Genomic DNA, 18,322 nt, shown 5'->3' on the forward strand with positions numbered 1-18,322 from the left:
CCTATTTAATAAATGATGTTGGGAAAACTGGCTAGCCATATGTAGAAAGCTGAAACTGGATCCCTTCCTTATACCTTATACAAAAATGAACTCAAGATGGATTAAAGACTTAAACATAAGACCTAAAACCATAAAAACCCTAGAAGAAAACCTAGGCAATACCATTCAGGACATAGGCATGGGCAAAGATTTAATGACTAAAACATCAAAAGCAATGGCAACAAAAGCCAAAATAGACAAATGGGATCTAATTAAACTAAAGAGCTCCTGCACAGCAAAAGAAACTATCATCAGAGTGAAGAGGCAAGCTACACAATGGGAGAAAATTTTTGCTAACTATCCATCTGACAAAGGGCTAATCTCCAGAATCTACAAAAAACTTAAGCGAATTTACAAGAAAAAAACAACCTCATCAAAAAGTGGACAAATGATATGAACAGACACATCTCAAAAGAAGACATTTATGCGTCCAACAAGCATATGAAAAAAAGCTCATCATCACTGTTCATTAGAGAAATGCAAATCAAAACCACAATGAGATACCATCTCATGCCAGTTAGAATGGCAGTCATTAAAACGTCAGGAAACAACAGGTACTGGGGAGGATGTGGAGAAATAGGAATGCTTTTACACTGTTGGTGGGAGTGTAAATTAGTTCAACCACTGTGGAAGACAGTGTGGCGATTCCTCAAGGATCTAGAACTAGAAATACCATTTGACCCAGCAATCCCATTATTGCATATATACCCAAAGGATTATAAATCATGCTACTATAAAGACACATGCATACGTATGTTTATTGAAGCACTGTTCACAATAGCAGAAACTTGGAACCAACCCAAATGCCCATCAGTGATAAACTGGATAAAGAAAATGTGGCACATATATACCATGGAATACTACGCAGCCATAAAAAAGGATGAGTCATGTCCTTTGCAGGGACATGGATGAAGCTGAAAAACATCATCTCAGCAAAGTAACACAAGAACAGAAAACCAAACACCGCATGTTCTCACTCATAAGTGGGAGTTGAACAATGAGAACACATGGACACATGGAGGGGAACATCACACACCGGGCCTGTTGGGAGGTGGGGAGCTAGCGGAGGGATAGCATTAGGGGAAACAGCTAATGTAGATGACGGGTTGATGAGTGCAGCAAACCACCATGGCACGTGTATACCTATGAAACAAACCTGCACGTTCTGCACATGTACCTGAGAACTTAAAGTATAATAATAAAAAAGAGACAAACAAACAAAAGTCCACAGAGTGGAAGCAAATTTATTAAGAAAGCAAAAGAATAAAGAATTGCTACTCCATAGCCCCTTGGGGCTGCTGATTGCCCATTTTAATGGTTATTTCTTGATGATATGCTAAATTAGGGGTGTATTATTCATGTCTCCCCTTTTTAGACTATATAGGGTAACCTCCTGACATCACCATGGCATTTGTAAACTGTCATGACACTGGTGGGCATGTAGCAGTCAGGATGACCAGAGCTCACTCTTGTCACCATCTTGGTTTTGGTAGCTTTTAACTGGCTTCTTTACTGCAAGCTGTTTTATTAGCAAGGTCTTTATGATGTGTGTCTTGTGCCGATCTCCTATCTCATCCTGTGACTTAGAATGCCTTAACCCCCTGGGCATGCAGCCCGGTAGGTTTCAGCCTTATTTCACCCAGCTCCTATTCAAGATGGAGTTGCTCTGGTTCAAACGTCTCTGACATAAGTAATGGTCTATCAGAGAATGAGGAAGAATGAAGCAGAAATGACAACATGAGGAAGGCCCCTGCATCCTGAGCTGATGATGGTGTATCATCACATCACGCCTTGGGAGGCATAAAAGGATCTTTAGCAGGAGAGCAACATAATCAGCACCAGAGGTTTTAGCTAATGGCTTGATTCATAATTCACCAAGATGACGTACATCATCTGTACATACTTCACGGCTGTGAAATCTTGCTAAGCAGACTTGTTTTCTTTTAAAAATGAACATAGTGCCGGGCACAGTAGCTCATGCCTATAATCCCAACAGTTTGGGAGGCCGAGGCAGGTGGATCACCTGGGGTCGGGAGTTCGAGACCAGCCTGACCAACATGGAGAAACCCCTTTTCTACTAAAAATACAAAATTAGTTGGGCCTGGTGGCACATGCCTGTAATCCCAGGTACTCAGGAAGCTGAGGCAGGAGAATCGCTTGAATCTGGGAGGCGGAGGTTGCAGTGAGCCAAGGCCGCACCATTGAATTCCATCCTGGGCAACAAGAGCGAAAATCCGTCTCAAAAAAAAAAAAAAAAAAAAAAAAAAAAAAAGAACATAGCATGACTTTGAACATAAGGCTGTTATTTAGAAAATGGCAGGTGACTGAAGAAAAACCCAGGTGCTACCTACAGAGTGAGGTGAAAAAAAAAATCAGGGTTTACAAACAGTTTATTATTTAACTAATAAAAAAAATACACAGATGTCCTCTCTTTATAGGTTTCCATTTACAAACTCACCCTATTTTTCACCCATCTTCCCCTCCTCCTTCTCATGTTCGGACACTTTCATACTTGCCATGTGCTAGGCCTGGCCTTGGCACAGAGGATACAAAGGTAAATTAAGACAGAATCACTGTCCTGGAAAGAACATACATCCTAATGGAAAAGTCAACACAGAAACAAAAATTTATAAAATGTGACAGAAATATGAATTAAGTATGTGGGTACATCAAGAAAAGAATTATTTTAGAAAGGCAAGAAAGTCTTTAAAAAGGAGGTGACACCTGAAGCAGGACTTGAGGCATCAGCAAGAGCTCATGCGGAAGAAGGAGGGAGAGTGGATTGCTGGCAAAGAGGACAGAACGAGGAGTTAATTAAATAAAGGTTTTTATAAAAGAAGAATGTTCTATGGCTGTAACTCTCAACCTTTTACTGCGCTCCAAAAAACCTACAGGATATAATATATTCTCACCAAAAACAGTAGTTCAGGACTTCAAGATGTCTCACGGGGTAGAGGAGCGGGTGCACGGCAGCAGCTGCAGTATATTCGGGAAAGGAGGGGGAATCAATTCTGAAAAAGATTAAACTATCCCAGGAATTCAATCTCCAAAGCTAGACATCGTTCCTCCTCCAGTCTCACTCCCAAGCTGTACTTGGAAAAGCTCTTGGTGATGCAAATGTGCGTGCTTAGGCAAATGTGCGTGCTTAGGTGCTTGGTGTGTGCTTAGGCAAGGGATTGTCCAGCAGGAGAAGAGATGCAAAGGGCGCTGGGGCCACTGGGGGTGCCATGCTGGGAAACTTACACATTATCCTTGGGCCAATGGTCTCCACACTGGGGTGTGTGTGCCACTAGCACACAAAGCCTTCCAACAGGGACACAAGGCACAGACAGTTTAAAGGGAATCCGTCTCTAAATTAATTTCCACCTTCTCTAAGTATTCTTTCCTAAAACCGATTAAGGTGTGAAGTCTATGCGCTTTCCCAACTCCCCATTCACAACATCCTTCAACTAACATAAGAAAGGCATGTCTGACACTCTTCCTGAGTCTGACTGATATATTGTTCTGATTTCTAAAAAGCTCCAGAACACCAAAGGGACAATTCAGAATGCTGGCATATAACAGACTCCAGTGGAGAGACCACCTTTGCAAAAATTTCCACAGTGGGAAAATTATGGCAGTGGGTGAGATCTAATTTAACCAACCCCCATCTTGCCTTTAGCCTTCAAGCTGTCAGACATTTAGTTTATAGTTTAAATGATAACAGCCCTTGCCCCAAAACTCATCTGCCTTTGTAAAGTGAGTGAGAGACGACCAGGCTAAGAGGAGAGAGAAAGCTGAATTCTGCTAAGAAGCAGACATAAGCAATTGCCAGCCATTATTGCATTCTGGAGATCACAAGATACGCAACTTCTCCAATTACTCCTGCAGATAATGTCACTATTGTAGACTGACCTTCTGAGATAGCTATTCATATGTTTTGCATGTCTGAGATCCATGGCTCCACCTGGACCCACCTAGAAGCAATTCGGCACCCAGGAGGCTCACTTCCCACACCCCTGTGATTGTACCCCAATCAATCAACAGCAAGCACCCATTTTGTAGCCACCCGCACCCCTTCCCCCAAACTGCCTTTTAAAAAACCTTAACCTAGAAGGCTTCAAGTGAATTAAGTGATAACTCCATTTCCAGCATGGCACGGCCAGCCTTGAGTCAATTAAACTCTTTATTGCAAAGCTGGGGTCTCTGTTTGTGCAGTGGCAGACAGAACCCATCAGGTGATTACACAGTGACTGGATACCAAACTTCTTGCATGTCACAAGGTTCCCAGTGCTTTGCTTTTTTTTCTTCTAAGTTACTTTTTAAAAAATATTTCAGTAGTTTTGGGAGAAAAGGTGGTGTTTGCATGGAAAAGTTCTTTAGTGGTGATTTCTGATATTTTGGTGTACCCATCACAGGGTAGTATTTTCTCTCTCATTCCCTTCCAACCCTTCCCCACGAAGTCCCCAAAGTCTAATACATCATTCTCATGTCTCTGAGTCCTCATAGCTTAGCTCCCCCTTATAAAGTGAGAACATAAGATGTTTGGTTTCCCACTCCTGAGTTAATTAGAGCAATGGTCTCCAACTCCATCCAGGTTGCTGTGAATGTCATTATTTCATTTATTTTTATGGCTGAGTAGTGTCCCATGGTGTGTGTGCGCGGGTGCGTGTGTGTGCGCACGTGCGTGTGTGTGTGCCTGCATGTATCTCACACGTTCTTTATCCACTTGTTGGCTGATGGGCATTTTAGGCTGGTTCCATATTTTTGTAATTGTGAATTGTGCTGCTATAAATATGTGTGTGTGAGTGGTTTTTTCATATAATGACTTCTTTTCTTCTGGGTTAAATACCCACCAGTGGGTTGCCAGATCAAATGATGGTTCTACTTTTAGTTCTTTAAGGAATCTCCAATAGTGTTTTGCATAGTGGTTGTACTAATTTACATCCCCACCAGCAGTGTAAAGATGTTCCCTTTTCATCATATCCACACCAACATGTACTTTTTTTTTTTTTTTTAAATTATAGCCATTCTTGCAGGAATAAGGTGGTATCTCATTGTAGTTTTGATTTGCATTTCCTTGATAATTAGTGATGTTGAACACTTTTTTCCTGTTTTTTGGCCATTTGTGTATCTCCTTTTGAGAAGTATCTACTCATGTCCCTTGCTTACTTTTTGATGGGATTGTTTGCTTGTTTCTGGCCGATTTGTTTGAGTTCCTTGTAGGTTCTGGATTAGTCCTTTATCAGATACTTAAGTTTGTGAATATTTTCTCCCACTTTTTAGGTTGTCGAGTAGCTGATCATTTCTTTTGCAGTGTAGACACTTTTTCGTTTAATTAGGTACCATCTATTTTGTTTTGTCACATTTGCTTTTGGGTTCTTAGTCATAAACCCTTTGCCTAAGCCAATGTCGAGAAGAGTTTTCCAATGTTATCCTCTAGAATTTTTATGATTCAGGTCTTAGATTTAAGTCCTTGAACCAGCTTGAGTTAATTTTTGTATCAGGTTAGAGATGAGGATTCAGCTTCGTTCCTGTACAGGTGGCTTTCCAATTAAGTATCCCAGCACCATTTGCTGAATAGAGTGACCTTTCCCCACTTTGCTTTTGTTTGCTTTGTCAAAGATCAGTTGGCTGCAAGTATTTGGCTTTATTTCAGGGTTCTCTATTCTGCTCCATTGGTCTATATGCATATTTTCATACCAGTACCATGCTGTTTTGGTAACTATTAATACAGCCTTATAGTATAGTTTGAAGTTGGGTAATGTGATGCCTCCAGATTTGTTCTTTTTGTTTAGTCTTGCTTTGGCTACGAAGACTCTTTCTGGGTTCCATATGATTTTTAGGATTGTTTTTTCTAGTTCGGTCAAGAATGATGATGGATTTTGGTGGCAATTACATTAAATTTGTAGACTGCTTTTGGCAATGCAGTCATTTTCACAATATTGATTCTATCCATCCTTGAGCATGGGATGTATTTCCATTTGTTTCTGTCATTTATGATTTCTTTCAGCTGTGTTTTGTAGTTTTCTATGTAGAAATCATTCACCTCCTTGCTTATATTCCTAAGTATTTTATTATTATATTTCTGCATTTGTTGTAAAAAAGGTTGAGTTCTTGATTTGATTCTCAGCTTGGTCATTGTTGTTGCATAGCAATGCCACTGATTTGTGTATACTGAGACTTTACTGAATTAATTTATAAGACCTAGAAGCTTTTTGGATGAGTTGTTAGGGTTTTCTAGGTATACAATCATATCACTTGGCGAACAGTGGCTGTTTGATTCCTCTTTACCAATCTGGACGCTCTTTCTTTTTTTCTCCTATCTGACTGCTCTGGCTAGGACTTCTAGCATGATGCTGAATAGCATCAACATTATAGTGAAAGTGGGCACCCTTGTCTTATTCCAGTTCTTGGAGAAAATGCTTTCAACATTTCCCTGTTCAGTATAACATTGGCTGTGGGTCTGTCAGAGATGGCTTTTATTATCTTGAGGTATGTCCCTTATATGCCAATTTTGCTGAGGGTCTTAATCATAAAGGGATGCTGGATTTTGTCAAATACTTTTTCTGCATCTATTGAAGTGACCATATGATTTTTGTTTTTAATTCTGTTTATGTGATATATCACATTTATTTACTTGCACATGTTAATTCATCCCTGCATCGCTGGTATAAAACCCACTTGATTATGCAATATTGATACACTGTTGGATTTGATTATTCTGTTGAGGATTTTTGCATCTATGATCATCAGGGATATTGGTCCATAGCTTTCCTTTTTTGTTACATCTTTCCTGGTTTTGGTATTAGGTGATACTGGCTTCCCAGAATAATTTAGGAAGGATTTCCTCTTTATCTTCTGGAATAGTTTCAGTAAGATTGGTACCAATTCTTCTTTGAATGCCTGATAAAATTCAGCTGTGAATCCATTTGGTCTTGGACTTCTTTGGTTGGCAATTTTAAAAATTACTGTTTCAGTCTTGCTACTTGTTGTCTGTTCAGAGTTTCTATTTCTTCCTGATTTAATCTAGGATATTTCCAGGAATTTATCCACCTCCTCGGGGTTTTCTAGTTTGCGTGTGAAAAGGTGTTCATAGTAGCTCTGAATGATCTTTTGTGTTTCTGTGGTATCAGCTGTAATATCCCCTGTTTAATTTCTTTTCTTTTCTTTTTTTTGAGTCTCTCTCTGTCGCTCAGGCTGGAGTGCAGTGGCACAATCCTGGTTCACTGTAACCTCTGCCTCCCGGGTTCAAGAGATTCTCCTGTCTCAGCCTCCCAAGTAGCTGGGATTACAAGAGCCTGCCACCACACCCAGCTAATCTTTGTAGTTTTAGTTGAGACGGGGTTTCACCATGTTGGCCTGGCTGGTCTCAAACTGCTGCCCTCAGGTGATCCACCCACCTCAGCCTCCCAAAGTGCTGGGATTACAGGCCCAATGCTGTGCTTTCAATACAATTTATGAAGGATCTAAATGAGGCGTCTGCTGATAAATTATTAAAATTAATTTTAACAAAAGTTTGCTATATGATTTTTGGTCTGTAACTTATAAGAAATTCAAATAATTAAGTGACTCTGCTATGGTAAAACTTCTCCATCCACTTACTTATGTGAACAAGGTATTTAAGTTCTCACATCTATACAAATATAAAATAGAATACTGACACTGAACTCAATCTCAATCTAACAATAGTTATCCAAGAGCACATAAACCAATTAAAAACAGTATTTAAATCTCTGCCTCATTAAGATGTGCATTTTGAATATAATTTTATTTTTATATTTAATAGTTATTTATCAAAAAATACATCAATGCTGCTCTGATCAAATATATGCTGCAATAATTGAAAAAAATAACTGAATATAGAATTTTAAAAAATCTTGAAACCCTAGAGTCACAAGAAATTTTTTAAATGTCACTTTCTATTTAATTATTTCTGATGCAGAGAAACATGACTTTTAAGCACAAAGACATTGAATTGCATTACAATAACATTATATGAAAGTAAGAACTACACAAACTCTCCGCACAAAATGACTCCACCCAAACTCCTGCACTAATACACTTGACCAAACTTTAGCAGGGCTTCTAGCAAGGCCATGCCCCTAGGATGACTCCAGTCCCCCTTAAAATGCCAAGAAAGTTCAAAGCTGTCAGTAGAATGTATTGTTCGTTCCAGCCAACACCTGGTAATAAGCCAATAGGCTCCTCAACCCCTCTTTACAGCAGTTACTTTAGAAAGCTTGCAATTATAATCCTTTCTCTGTCCCTTTGGGATGTAAACCTTCTACTACCTAGTGTGTTTCCTGAAGGACCTGGGATCAATCTCTTTGAAACATAAACACTCAAGGATCCAACTCTCTGTGGGAGGGTAAGGGCCTCACTTCCATGGGCGCCTTGTTCCAACTTGCACAACTACCTGCTGTCATAAAGACATGAGCAGTTTGTTTCTTCTCCAGATAAGTGCCAATTTGCAAACCCAGATGGTTCAGTTAGATGGACCAAACCTCCCTTAACGCCCCTTGTGCCTTTCCTTTCACACACTCCAATGTTGAAAAAGTATTCTGCCCTTTTTGTTTTGGCAAAGTTGAGCTTGGTTTACGCTGGGCTCTCTTCCCTCTGCAGTAGTTAGTACTTAAGAAAATCTGTCTTTACTGCCTTTAAAAAGTATCTGGCTTTATTTCTCTTTGACAAAAGAAGCAGAAATAGTTTGAGGAAAAGGAAAGATGTAACCTTTCTGACAGCTGTAGATGTGTTCTTGTATGTTTTTAAGTGATAGCAGTAGACATCAAATCGCATATGTTGTATACAAACAAAGCTACGTTACAGTTTTACTTTAAATGTGAACATTTAAAATGTGCTGGAAACTATGCCCTCCTTTGTAATCATTTAAAATTATAAAATTTTTAGATATCAAGTGTGTGAGAGGTAATCAGGTTATTTTAAGTTAGCTACATGAGTAAAAGGTTCAAGTTCACGGCTTTGGAGCACTGTTTTCCTAAAGTGTGATTTTCAGACCACCTGTATTGAAATTACCTAAGTGTAACCTCAAAAACGCAAATTCCCTGGCTCTTATCAGGCTTACTGGCTCAATCTATGGGTTTGGGAAAGTCATCAGCATTGATGGAAAGAAACCAGTATCTTGCATGAGCATTTCCTAGTTAATTCTAATAGCAAAGAAAGTGTGTGACCCACCATTGCAGCTCTGGAGCCTTTAAATTTCTGAGTGACCCAACCAACTGACCAATGGTGAGTTTAGGAGGTGGCTGGAGGTGGGTCCTGGGACTTGAAACAAAGGGACAGTGAGGTGGTCACTGCAAGAGTCTGGACAGAGTGGATGGGGTTGAAGGAGACAGGCAGTTTTGGTTGTAAATGACATTATGTTAAAGGACTAAAAAATACTACTATGCTGTCTTATGCCAGCTCCTGGAGCAGGCACTCCTCTGATGTACGTCGTCAGCTGCCAGTCAGTTGACACAGTAGCTTTCAAACTTTTTTGTCCAAGACCAACAATAAGAAATAATATTATGCATCAAAAGTCAATTATGATACATACATACACAGACATATCTGCACATATTGAAAGCAAACAAAAATGTCATGAAACGATATGACCCCCTACTAAGGGGAGATACGTTCTGATGTTTCCAATCCTAATCCACAGTCTGGTGTTCTGTTTTGCTGTGTGTCTTTAATGCTGACCACAATGCCCAAACTAATTACAGGACCCACAAGTGAGTTATAACTCAGCGTTTTTAAAGCACCTGTAAATCTGCCCTGATGATAACAGGATGGCTTGCAGGAGCCAGCAATCATTGGAGCTACAAAAGAGACATCAAATTATCTCAGCTATATTTAACTAACTTCATTAAAACAATAAATCACTTTATGTTTTGCTAATAGCCTAGCAGTCATCTCTCTGTGTGCTGACGCCAACTGCTGTGTGTGCTTTTACGGTGTGCACTCTCCTCACCAGGCCGTGAACACCCCCTTAGTCATTCTTTTCTTCTCAGTGCTTAGTGGAGCACGTTAAGCGCTGTTTATAAATCGTAACTATAGGAATATTATGAAACGGTATTTTAAATATTATGCAAATGAAAGTGAAAGTTAAGTTTAAAATTTTGCTTTACTAAAGCTAATAAAATATTCAAAGACAAAAATAACCATACTTGTCTTGTCACATTCATTTATATACTTAACATCATCATTATAATTATTCTTTTTTGCTTAATTATCAATTGCTCATATAATAAAAGTGAGTAATGCAGGGTAGAGGCCACTTTACCTCAAGCTTTACCCTTTGCCTTGTACAACAACCACAGAAATAATATTACTCTTCAGCAAAGTGTAGATGGCCCTCTCTTTTTATAGCTCACTTCCAGCAATGATATAAGCTATTACATTCCTAAGTTTTTCAATAGCTTGAAGGTCACCTTTATCTTCATGGAGAGGGGCATGAAAAATGTTAGAAATGAGATGAAATGTTACTGCAATCAGTAATAAATACAACTATCTATTGTTATTGAGCACATACAGGCCTTAACAAAATTTGGAAACATTCATTCACATTTTCCATTTAGAAATCTTTTATTACATGCATGTATATGGTATATACCACAAATGGTTATTATTAAGATCATTGAAAGTAGGTCCACTGTATTTAGAGCAAAATCAAATGTTGATATGAAAATCTAGGTATTATCCCAACACTTCAAACTAGTCAGGATCATGTAAAACCAAGAGTCAGATCATCCAGGGCAATCTCATCCCTCTCAACAGAGTGACAGGTAATCCAGGCTGGTGCTAATTAGCACTTGCCATACCAGGGGCCACAGGGTTGATTCAGGAGTGCTCTAACCAGCACAAAACTTAGAACTTTCTGTTTGGTGCTTGTGGGAGGCTCTGTCACTCCATCTGGATGGATGTGAATCAGGAAGCAACATAGCCCCAATTATTGCCAGGTATCGTCCTGCAACTACTACAACAAAGTGCTTTATGGTGAAACTAACATGACAGACAGCAGAGAAAAGAAATGGAAAGAAACTGGCTCTGCGATGATGCCTGCTGCTTGCGCAGCCAGCCCTGAAGTTAGCCCCACCTCTGGATCTTTCACTTATAGGAGCCAGTAAATTTTCTGGTAAGTTAAGCCAATTTTAGTTGTCTTTTACTTGTGTCTAAAATACTCTAAAACTAATCTATATTTATACAGTAGTGATTATAGTTCCTCATTATACCAAGGCAAAACTTAACTCCAAATATAGAGTAATTTTCCCAAGGTCAAAACTGGATAAAACTCAGGAAGGTCTGACTACAAACCTGTCTTTTCTACATTACTGCACTACTATTAAAATAGCTTATGATGTGTCTAAGATCTATCAAGATTCAATTCAGTTCAACACATTGAAAACCTACAACATTAAAGAATAAAATTTCCCAGATTTTCTTGTGTCTGTGTTGATTTAAAATTGTTTTCTCTGTTCTACTCATGAGAATTTTTAATACCTGGTGATCAAATGGCATCAATTTCTCCTAGTCTTTTCACACATAGGGTGGCACAAAAAAGCCCTCATCAGATGAGACATATTGGACAAAAAAATGATTCTATAATGATTAAGGAACTCTGTGAGGTGATTCAGTGAATAAAATGTTAAATCGCTGGTGGAATTTCCTCAAGGCACATTCAGGAAAATACAATATGAAAACAAATACAGGTAGCACACTTGCCTACACTACAGTAATGAACCCAAATCCAGGTGTTTGCCGCTCATGCCTCAGCTTGGCCAACCATCACCTCTCCTGCACCAGGCTGCAAGAGCCTTCACAATGAAATTTCCAGCCCTACACTTCTGTTCCTTTCTCCAATCATCTACAATCATCACAAAAGTGGTGGGATATATATCTTTTCTTGAGACAGGGTCTCACTCTGTTGCTCAGGCCGGAGTGCAGGGGCATGATTTTGGCTCACTGCAACTTCATCTCCTGAACTCAAGAGATCCTCCCGCCTCAGCCTTTTAAATAGCTGGGACTCCAGTGTTTTTACCACATTGCCCAGGCTGGTCATGAACTCCTGGCCTCAAGCAATCTGCCCGCCTCAGTCTCCCAGAGTGTTGGGATTATGGGTGTGAGCCACTGCACCCATCCTAAAAGTAATCTTTATAAAACAAAAATCTGACAATGTCACGACCTGGTTGAAAACGTATGTCTTACTGATCCATTCCCAAGATAAGGTCTATCCTTTAGCCACATATAGAAGAGTTTTCATTCCCAGCCCCCTTCCTATCTTTCTGGCCTTATCCTATGCTCTCATTTATACCGTATTATTCAAATTAACTAAGGGTACTAGGTTATTTCATGTTTTTATCAAAACTGCTAAATCTGTCTTGAATGTTCCCATCTTTCTTATATTTCCTTCTGTGATGCTCATGACAAATACCCTCATCAGTTAAGACTCAGCTCAAAGACCTTTTATACTACAGGGCCTTTCCTGGCTATATCACTAGCTCCACTGACTCTATTATTAACCATTTCTACCTTTCTGCCTCCACATCTTTCATTGAGTTATTTGTTTACCATCCTCATTTATGAAGAGATCTCCCTGGCTGTCAAGTCAGCATCCTGCGATAGCTACAATTTTACGTCCTATGGGTGCCAATACTTGATGAAGCAGTAGGCACTAGCTGTGAGGAAAGGGCATGGTTGTTTATTATACATTCCTTCACTGCAGAGGCTAGAGAGTGTATTTATGAAATAGCAATTAGGAGATAAATCTGTTTGTAAGTTTGAAAGGTACTTAAATGAGAGGAGGGAGCTTATACGATCAACAAAGAATGGAAGAGCAAAGGGAGTCCAAGTCACTAAAGATTTACGGTTGAGTAATAAACAGCTGCAGAACCACGAAGTTTGCCAGAAAGAGGAGAGTACTGTAGTAGGAAGGTTATTTTCAGATTCCTTTCCCTCACTGCTTTTATCATGTTAAAATATGCTTTGGCATTTGCTGCACATAATTCTGAGATCGTTTATTTATTCCTCTGTCTTTCCCAAGACTTACACCCCCTGTGAATTTAGAATCTATATGCTTTGCAGGAAGGAGAGTGTACTCCTTTCAGCTTATTAATGAAGAGGCCTGGGAGGGCTGCAGAATGCACCAACAGCTCAGCATCCCACCAGAGTCCTCTCCAGGAGCAGAATGCGTTATTATTTATGATGGTACTGTGTACATGGTCCTTCGGCCAATTTTCAATCTCTCCTACTAAATGATTACCTTTGCCAATGTGAAATAATTTCCCAAGCACAGAGAAGGAGTTTTCAGCTTGCCAGTCAGGCGGGTAATCACAATCACCCCAGATGGGCTTCTGTAGTCAAATTTCTCAGGCAAGGGAGGTAAGGGAAAGCAAGACTTGAGGAGCGCGCCCGTTTGTGATTCCTGACTTTGTGAATTCTAGCTCATAAAACACAGGAGCAGTTATCTAACTTCCCTGGGACTTAAATTCTGTGTCTGTTAAAATGGTGACGAATCTACTTCATGGGGCTGGTGTGACAATTCGGTCGTGTTACAACATTCTCTTCCTCCTCTTATATAATAGTATCTGGTGGGAAGGCTGGATGTGATGAGGGAGATGGATGAAAATAGTTTCCCTGCTCCACTATGCGAGTGTAGCCTGAGTGCCTAGGACAGACTTCTGGAGGCATTAGTTCGCCTTGTTATTATTATGTGGTGACACTGACATCTTTAAATCATCTTTTCTCCAATTCATGCCACTATTCACATTCATTGGCTTCATGTTTCCTTTCCACATCATATGCAAACTTCTTTACTTGTCTTTTGAGGGACTCTTCATAGTATATGGTCCATTTGGGCCAAACTAACTTTCCAGCTTACTAAAGGTAAGACTTTGTATGGGCTGATAGGCATGCAAAATACTTATGTCTTGGCTTTGCCTACATGGGTATATCAGGCTACAATGACTCTTCTCTTTTCAGTTCCTAAAGCAGAAAAGTGTCATGCAATCTTATGCAATCAACATCAAATTCGGAATCAGGAGACCTGTGTTTGAAAAAGGAATTGGATATCTCCTGCTTGTTGAACTTCGGCCAATCACCCTCTAGTAATCTGACCTTCAGACTGGAGATGACAATACTTGCTTAATAATCACCCTCACAAATGTGTGTGAATATCAAATGAGCTAGGGTATGGGAAAACTATAATCCTCAAATTCAGAATTCACTATCATGCTATCTTGTATTCCTTGCTGTGTTTTTATGAGTGACTACACTGTTTTCCTAGGTTGCAAGCCCACTAGAATTAGGGACCATATCTCAAACTTCCTTCGGGTTCTCACTACAGGAGCAGCATAGGGTTTAGTAACAACAAAGCAGCAGCAACTACAGTATTAGTTTTAAAAAGTAGCAAATATGTATTTTAATACTTACTACGGCCCACGCATGGTTCAAATCACCACTACTACGAAGTTATGTAGGTAAGGAAACCTCATATTTGTACTTTATAGTACAGAACTGTCTGAATTGGAAAGAGAAGATTCTAAATGTTTTAATCAACACGTAAATCTGCATACAGATAAAAGCAGGCACCAGGCAAGAGGAGAGCAAAAAGTAATGAATAAACAGTAGGGTAAGTCCAAGAAAAGCCAAAGAACTGGAGGGTGTGTCCAAACCATGGAAATTCTAAGGACAGCAGATAATATGGTTTGGTTCTATGTTACCACCCAAATCTCACCTTGAATTGTAATAGTCTCCACGTGTCAAGAGCAGGACCAGGTGGAGATAATTGACCCATGGGGGCGGTTTCCCCCATGCTGTTCTTGTGACAGTGAGTGAGTTCTCATAAGAGCTGATGGTTTTAGAAGGGGCTTCCCCCTTGGCTGGGCACTCATTCTCTCTCCTGCCACCCTGTGAAAAGGTGTCTTCCTCTATGATTGTAAGTTTTCTGAGGCCTCCCCAGCCATGCAGAACTATGAGTCAATTAAATCTCTTTTCTTTATAAATTACCCAGTCTCAGATATTTCTTCATAGCAGCATGAGAACTGATGAATACAGCAGACATTGTTAACATTTTGAGAGCTCCTAAGTAGGGCTACAATTAAAAACTGAAAGAGGCACTCATTAGGATGCCCGTAAGGGGCACCAGCAATCTTACTACATTTTTCTTGTCTGTCTGCTTTCCCAGTCTCCTAAAACACTACTCTGTACCTTACCCTCTCTTCAACTCTCCAACTCTACCTCCTTTCTACTCACATTAAGCTGATTCCTTTCATTGCAATCAGAAGAGAATGTCCTCCATCTCTTACCACTACATCTCCCCACCTACTTGCATCTGTGCCCATCAGCTTCCCATCTCTCCTGCTACTGGGGGAAACTGACAGGATCCTATCCAAGGCGAATTGTTCCATCTGGATTCCAGGTCTCATCCACTCTCACCCATTAAGACAGAAACTCTTAATATTTAAAAAATATATTTATTAAAGGAAAATATGTAATAGTGAAAAAAATGGTGATCTATGAAGGAGAGGGTAGAGTTTCTTGATTTCAAGATTGCTTGTCAGTGCTTGTTGGTTTCCCCTCATCCTCAATTCTTAATATTGTAGTGTCCTGGGGCTTCATCCTCTCTCCTCCTTTCTTCTCTACCTACTTACTTTCTTGAGAATTTTACTGAGCCTCCTAGTTGTGACTCCTCTTTATGCACTGAGAATTCCCAAATATATTTCTAGTCTCTATTTCTCTAATACACTCTAAACTCATATAGACAGCTGTCAACAGGTCAACTTGGATGTTCAAAAGCCATATCAGTCTTTTAAAAAACTATTCTGAAATAATTATAGATGCACAAGAAGTTGCAAAATAGTACAGAGAGGTCCCGTGTAACTATCACCCAGCTTCCCCCACAATGACATCTTATGAAAAGCCATACCAATTTTAATATATCCCAAATCAAACTATCCCCAAAAGCTATTTCTTGACATTCAACAAATATTTACTATCTCTTCTTTGTACACATGGCATTTATTAATACACTTAAAATAGTACTTCTTATAGTTCATTCAATATGCACGTATGCATGTACACATACGCTTCAATAAACCATGAGCTTCTCAAAGGTAAGGGTCATGGCAACCTTTTACTTGTCTATAGCACGCAGAATAGTGACTAAACATTTCCTGAAAGTGTTTGGAATAAATAAAGCTTATTCAGGTCAGAATCAAAGGAGTCAAACAACTAGACCAAAGCCAGAGATCAATGGGCAAAATACTTATTTAAAGATCAAAAAAAATTTGAATCAACAATTAGTGTTCTTTAACCCTGAGAAAACATTATATAACACTTTTACAGTTGAGTTCAGTATGATTATAGTTTAGCAACAACAATAACTATAAAATTGAGTGGGGGAGAAGGCTAAAAAAATGAGTGTACCGTTTTCTACTTAGGAATAGAAGCTTCACAAATGCAGTGTCTTTAAGACAAATGTGCATTAGATATATATCTTTCCTATTTAAAAAATTACAAAAAAGATCACAAGATCTTCATTTAAAGATGTATATACCAAAAATTATAAAGATCAATATAATTTAATACAAATATATAAACCTCTAGACAGTGGAAAAGGCAAATAATTACACATACATGTATTTTATTTGGCTTTAAAGGTATTATATCTTGAATAAAGTAAAATCCACTTACGTATAAACAAAAATGTGTATGTACATATGACAGTACACTTACTTTGACAAATATTTTTCAATAATTGTTTCCCATTTTTCCACTTTGACTTTAATGACAGTCCTTTTGTAAAGTATTATTAAGCCTATAAAGTCTCTAAAATCTTATGGAGGTTTGGCTCCAGAAGATGTACTATTATAGTGCAGAAAATGTATAGTGATTTCGGCAAAAGACAGATCACCTCGAAGGTTTTCTAATTTATTGTTAGCTGGACATTCAGTTGGATATGTGTAGAAGGAACAATTTTCTCCATCTTTCGAGTTCCTACTTTAACGCATAAAGCAGGAAGCTCCCCCTATGAGTCCCAAGACGTCAAGTACTCTTCACCCCCACTCCCCATTTCTGAGAGGAGGAGTGGCATCTGGTAAGCAAAATGGGGAGAAACAATTGATGATGGGTGGCGAGCTCTTTCCCTACCTTTCTCATATCTGCCAGACTTGAAGAAGCGCATACACTCTTCTGGTGGTGGTGTCCTCCCAGTGGGAAACATGTGCGGGTCAGGCCCAGACTTTTGCTGCAGAGAAGTACATCTGTCCAACACGTTTATGTGGCTACTGAGCCCCTGAGAGTGACCAGCCTGAGTTGATGTGTGCTGAAATACACACTGCATTTCAAAGGCGTTTTTTTAAAAAAACGCAAAACATCTCACTGTCATTTTTATATTGATCACATGATAAAATAGTAATACTTCGGACAATTTCACCTATTTTGTTTGATTTTTTTAAATGTGGCTATTAGAAAATTTCAGCCTCCACATGAGGCACACATGATAGTTCTGCTGGACAGCACTTATTTGGGGGCCAGCTCTCTGGAGCTCACGAATAGGAGGCAGCCTTTCTGACAAAGCATGTATGCTCTGCAGAACTGACTGTCCTCGGCAGGGCTGTCTGAAGATTGAGTGCAGGGTGTAGGATAGGAGGACAAAAATAGCAGAAAACTGACATGGAAAACAAAGCCACAGTCTCCAGGCCAATTCTACCAACAATAAAGCTGCCATTTGCTTGTCTGGGTACCTGATTCCTCTATCTCGTAAGTGATTACAACTTGATAATGGAAAAATGACAATTATTTATTACTTTTTCCTGATGAAAACCCAAAGATACGATAGAAATATTTCTGCTCTCTTGGAAGTAGCACAAGCACAAAATTCAGGGATGAGCACGCAGCAAAGAAAGTGGTCTTTTCCAGGTCCTTAGGGGTTTACGTTTCAAAAGCTTCTAAGATTTCAGTGGAGAGTTCTGCCCTGGGTGGTTCTCAGCTGAAACAAAAGTGGCACATGAGTGGGAAACCGGCCTGGGAAGCAGGTTTCTAAGTGAGATTCCCCAGCAAAATGACAGTGACAGCCACTGGAACACTTAACTGACAGGAACACGGGGCTTCAGTGGGGAAATGGAAATCAGGAAGGTAGAGTGACCACGGCCAGGGATATGTGAAACAGGTCAGTCTCTGCCAGAGGAGGCAGTATGGATGGACGGAAACATCGTCTTTCCTCCATGGTAGACATATGCCGCAGTTAACATCCTGATTGGAGACTTTAAACAATTTTTATTTTATTTATTTATTTATTTATTTA

The 18,322-nt window shown here is 39.5% G+C and overlaps 1 protein-coding gene across 1 annotated transcript in view; it reads right to left on the reverse strand.

The window, feature by feature from the left end:
* Positions 1 to 18,322, reverse strand: part of NBAS (NBAS subunit of NRZ tethering complex) — a 399,905-nt gene that overhangs the window by 79,030 nt on the left and 302,553 nt on the right. The window contains 1 exon segment of the mRNA XM_017871408.1: positions 17,167 to 17,263. Within this exon segment, the coding sequence (XP_017726897.1) occupies positions 17,167 to 17,263 (97 nt within the window).

This window comes from Rhinopithecus bieti, unplaced genomic scaffold, assembly GCF_001698545.2.
Source record: "Rhinopithecus bieti isolate Rb0 unplaced genomic scaffold, ASM169854v2 scaffold_4781, whole genome shotgun sequence".
Lineage (NCBI taxonomy): Eukaryota > Metazoa > Chordata > Mammalia > Primates > Cercopithecidae > Rhinopithecus > Rhinopithecus bieti.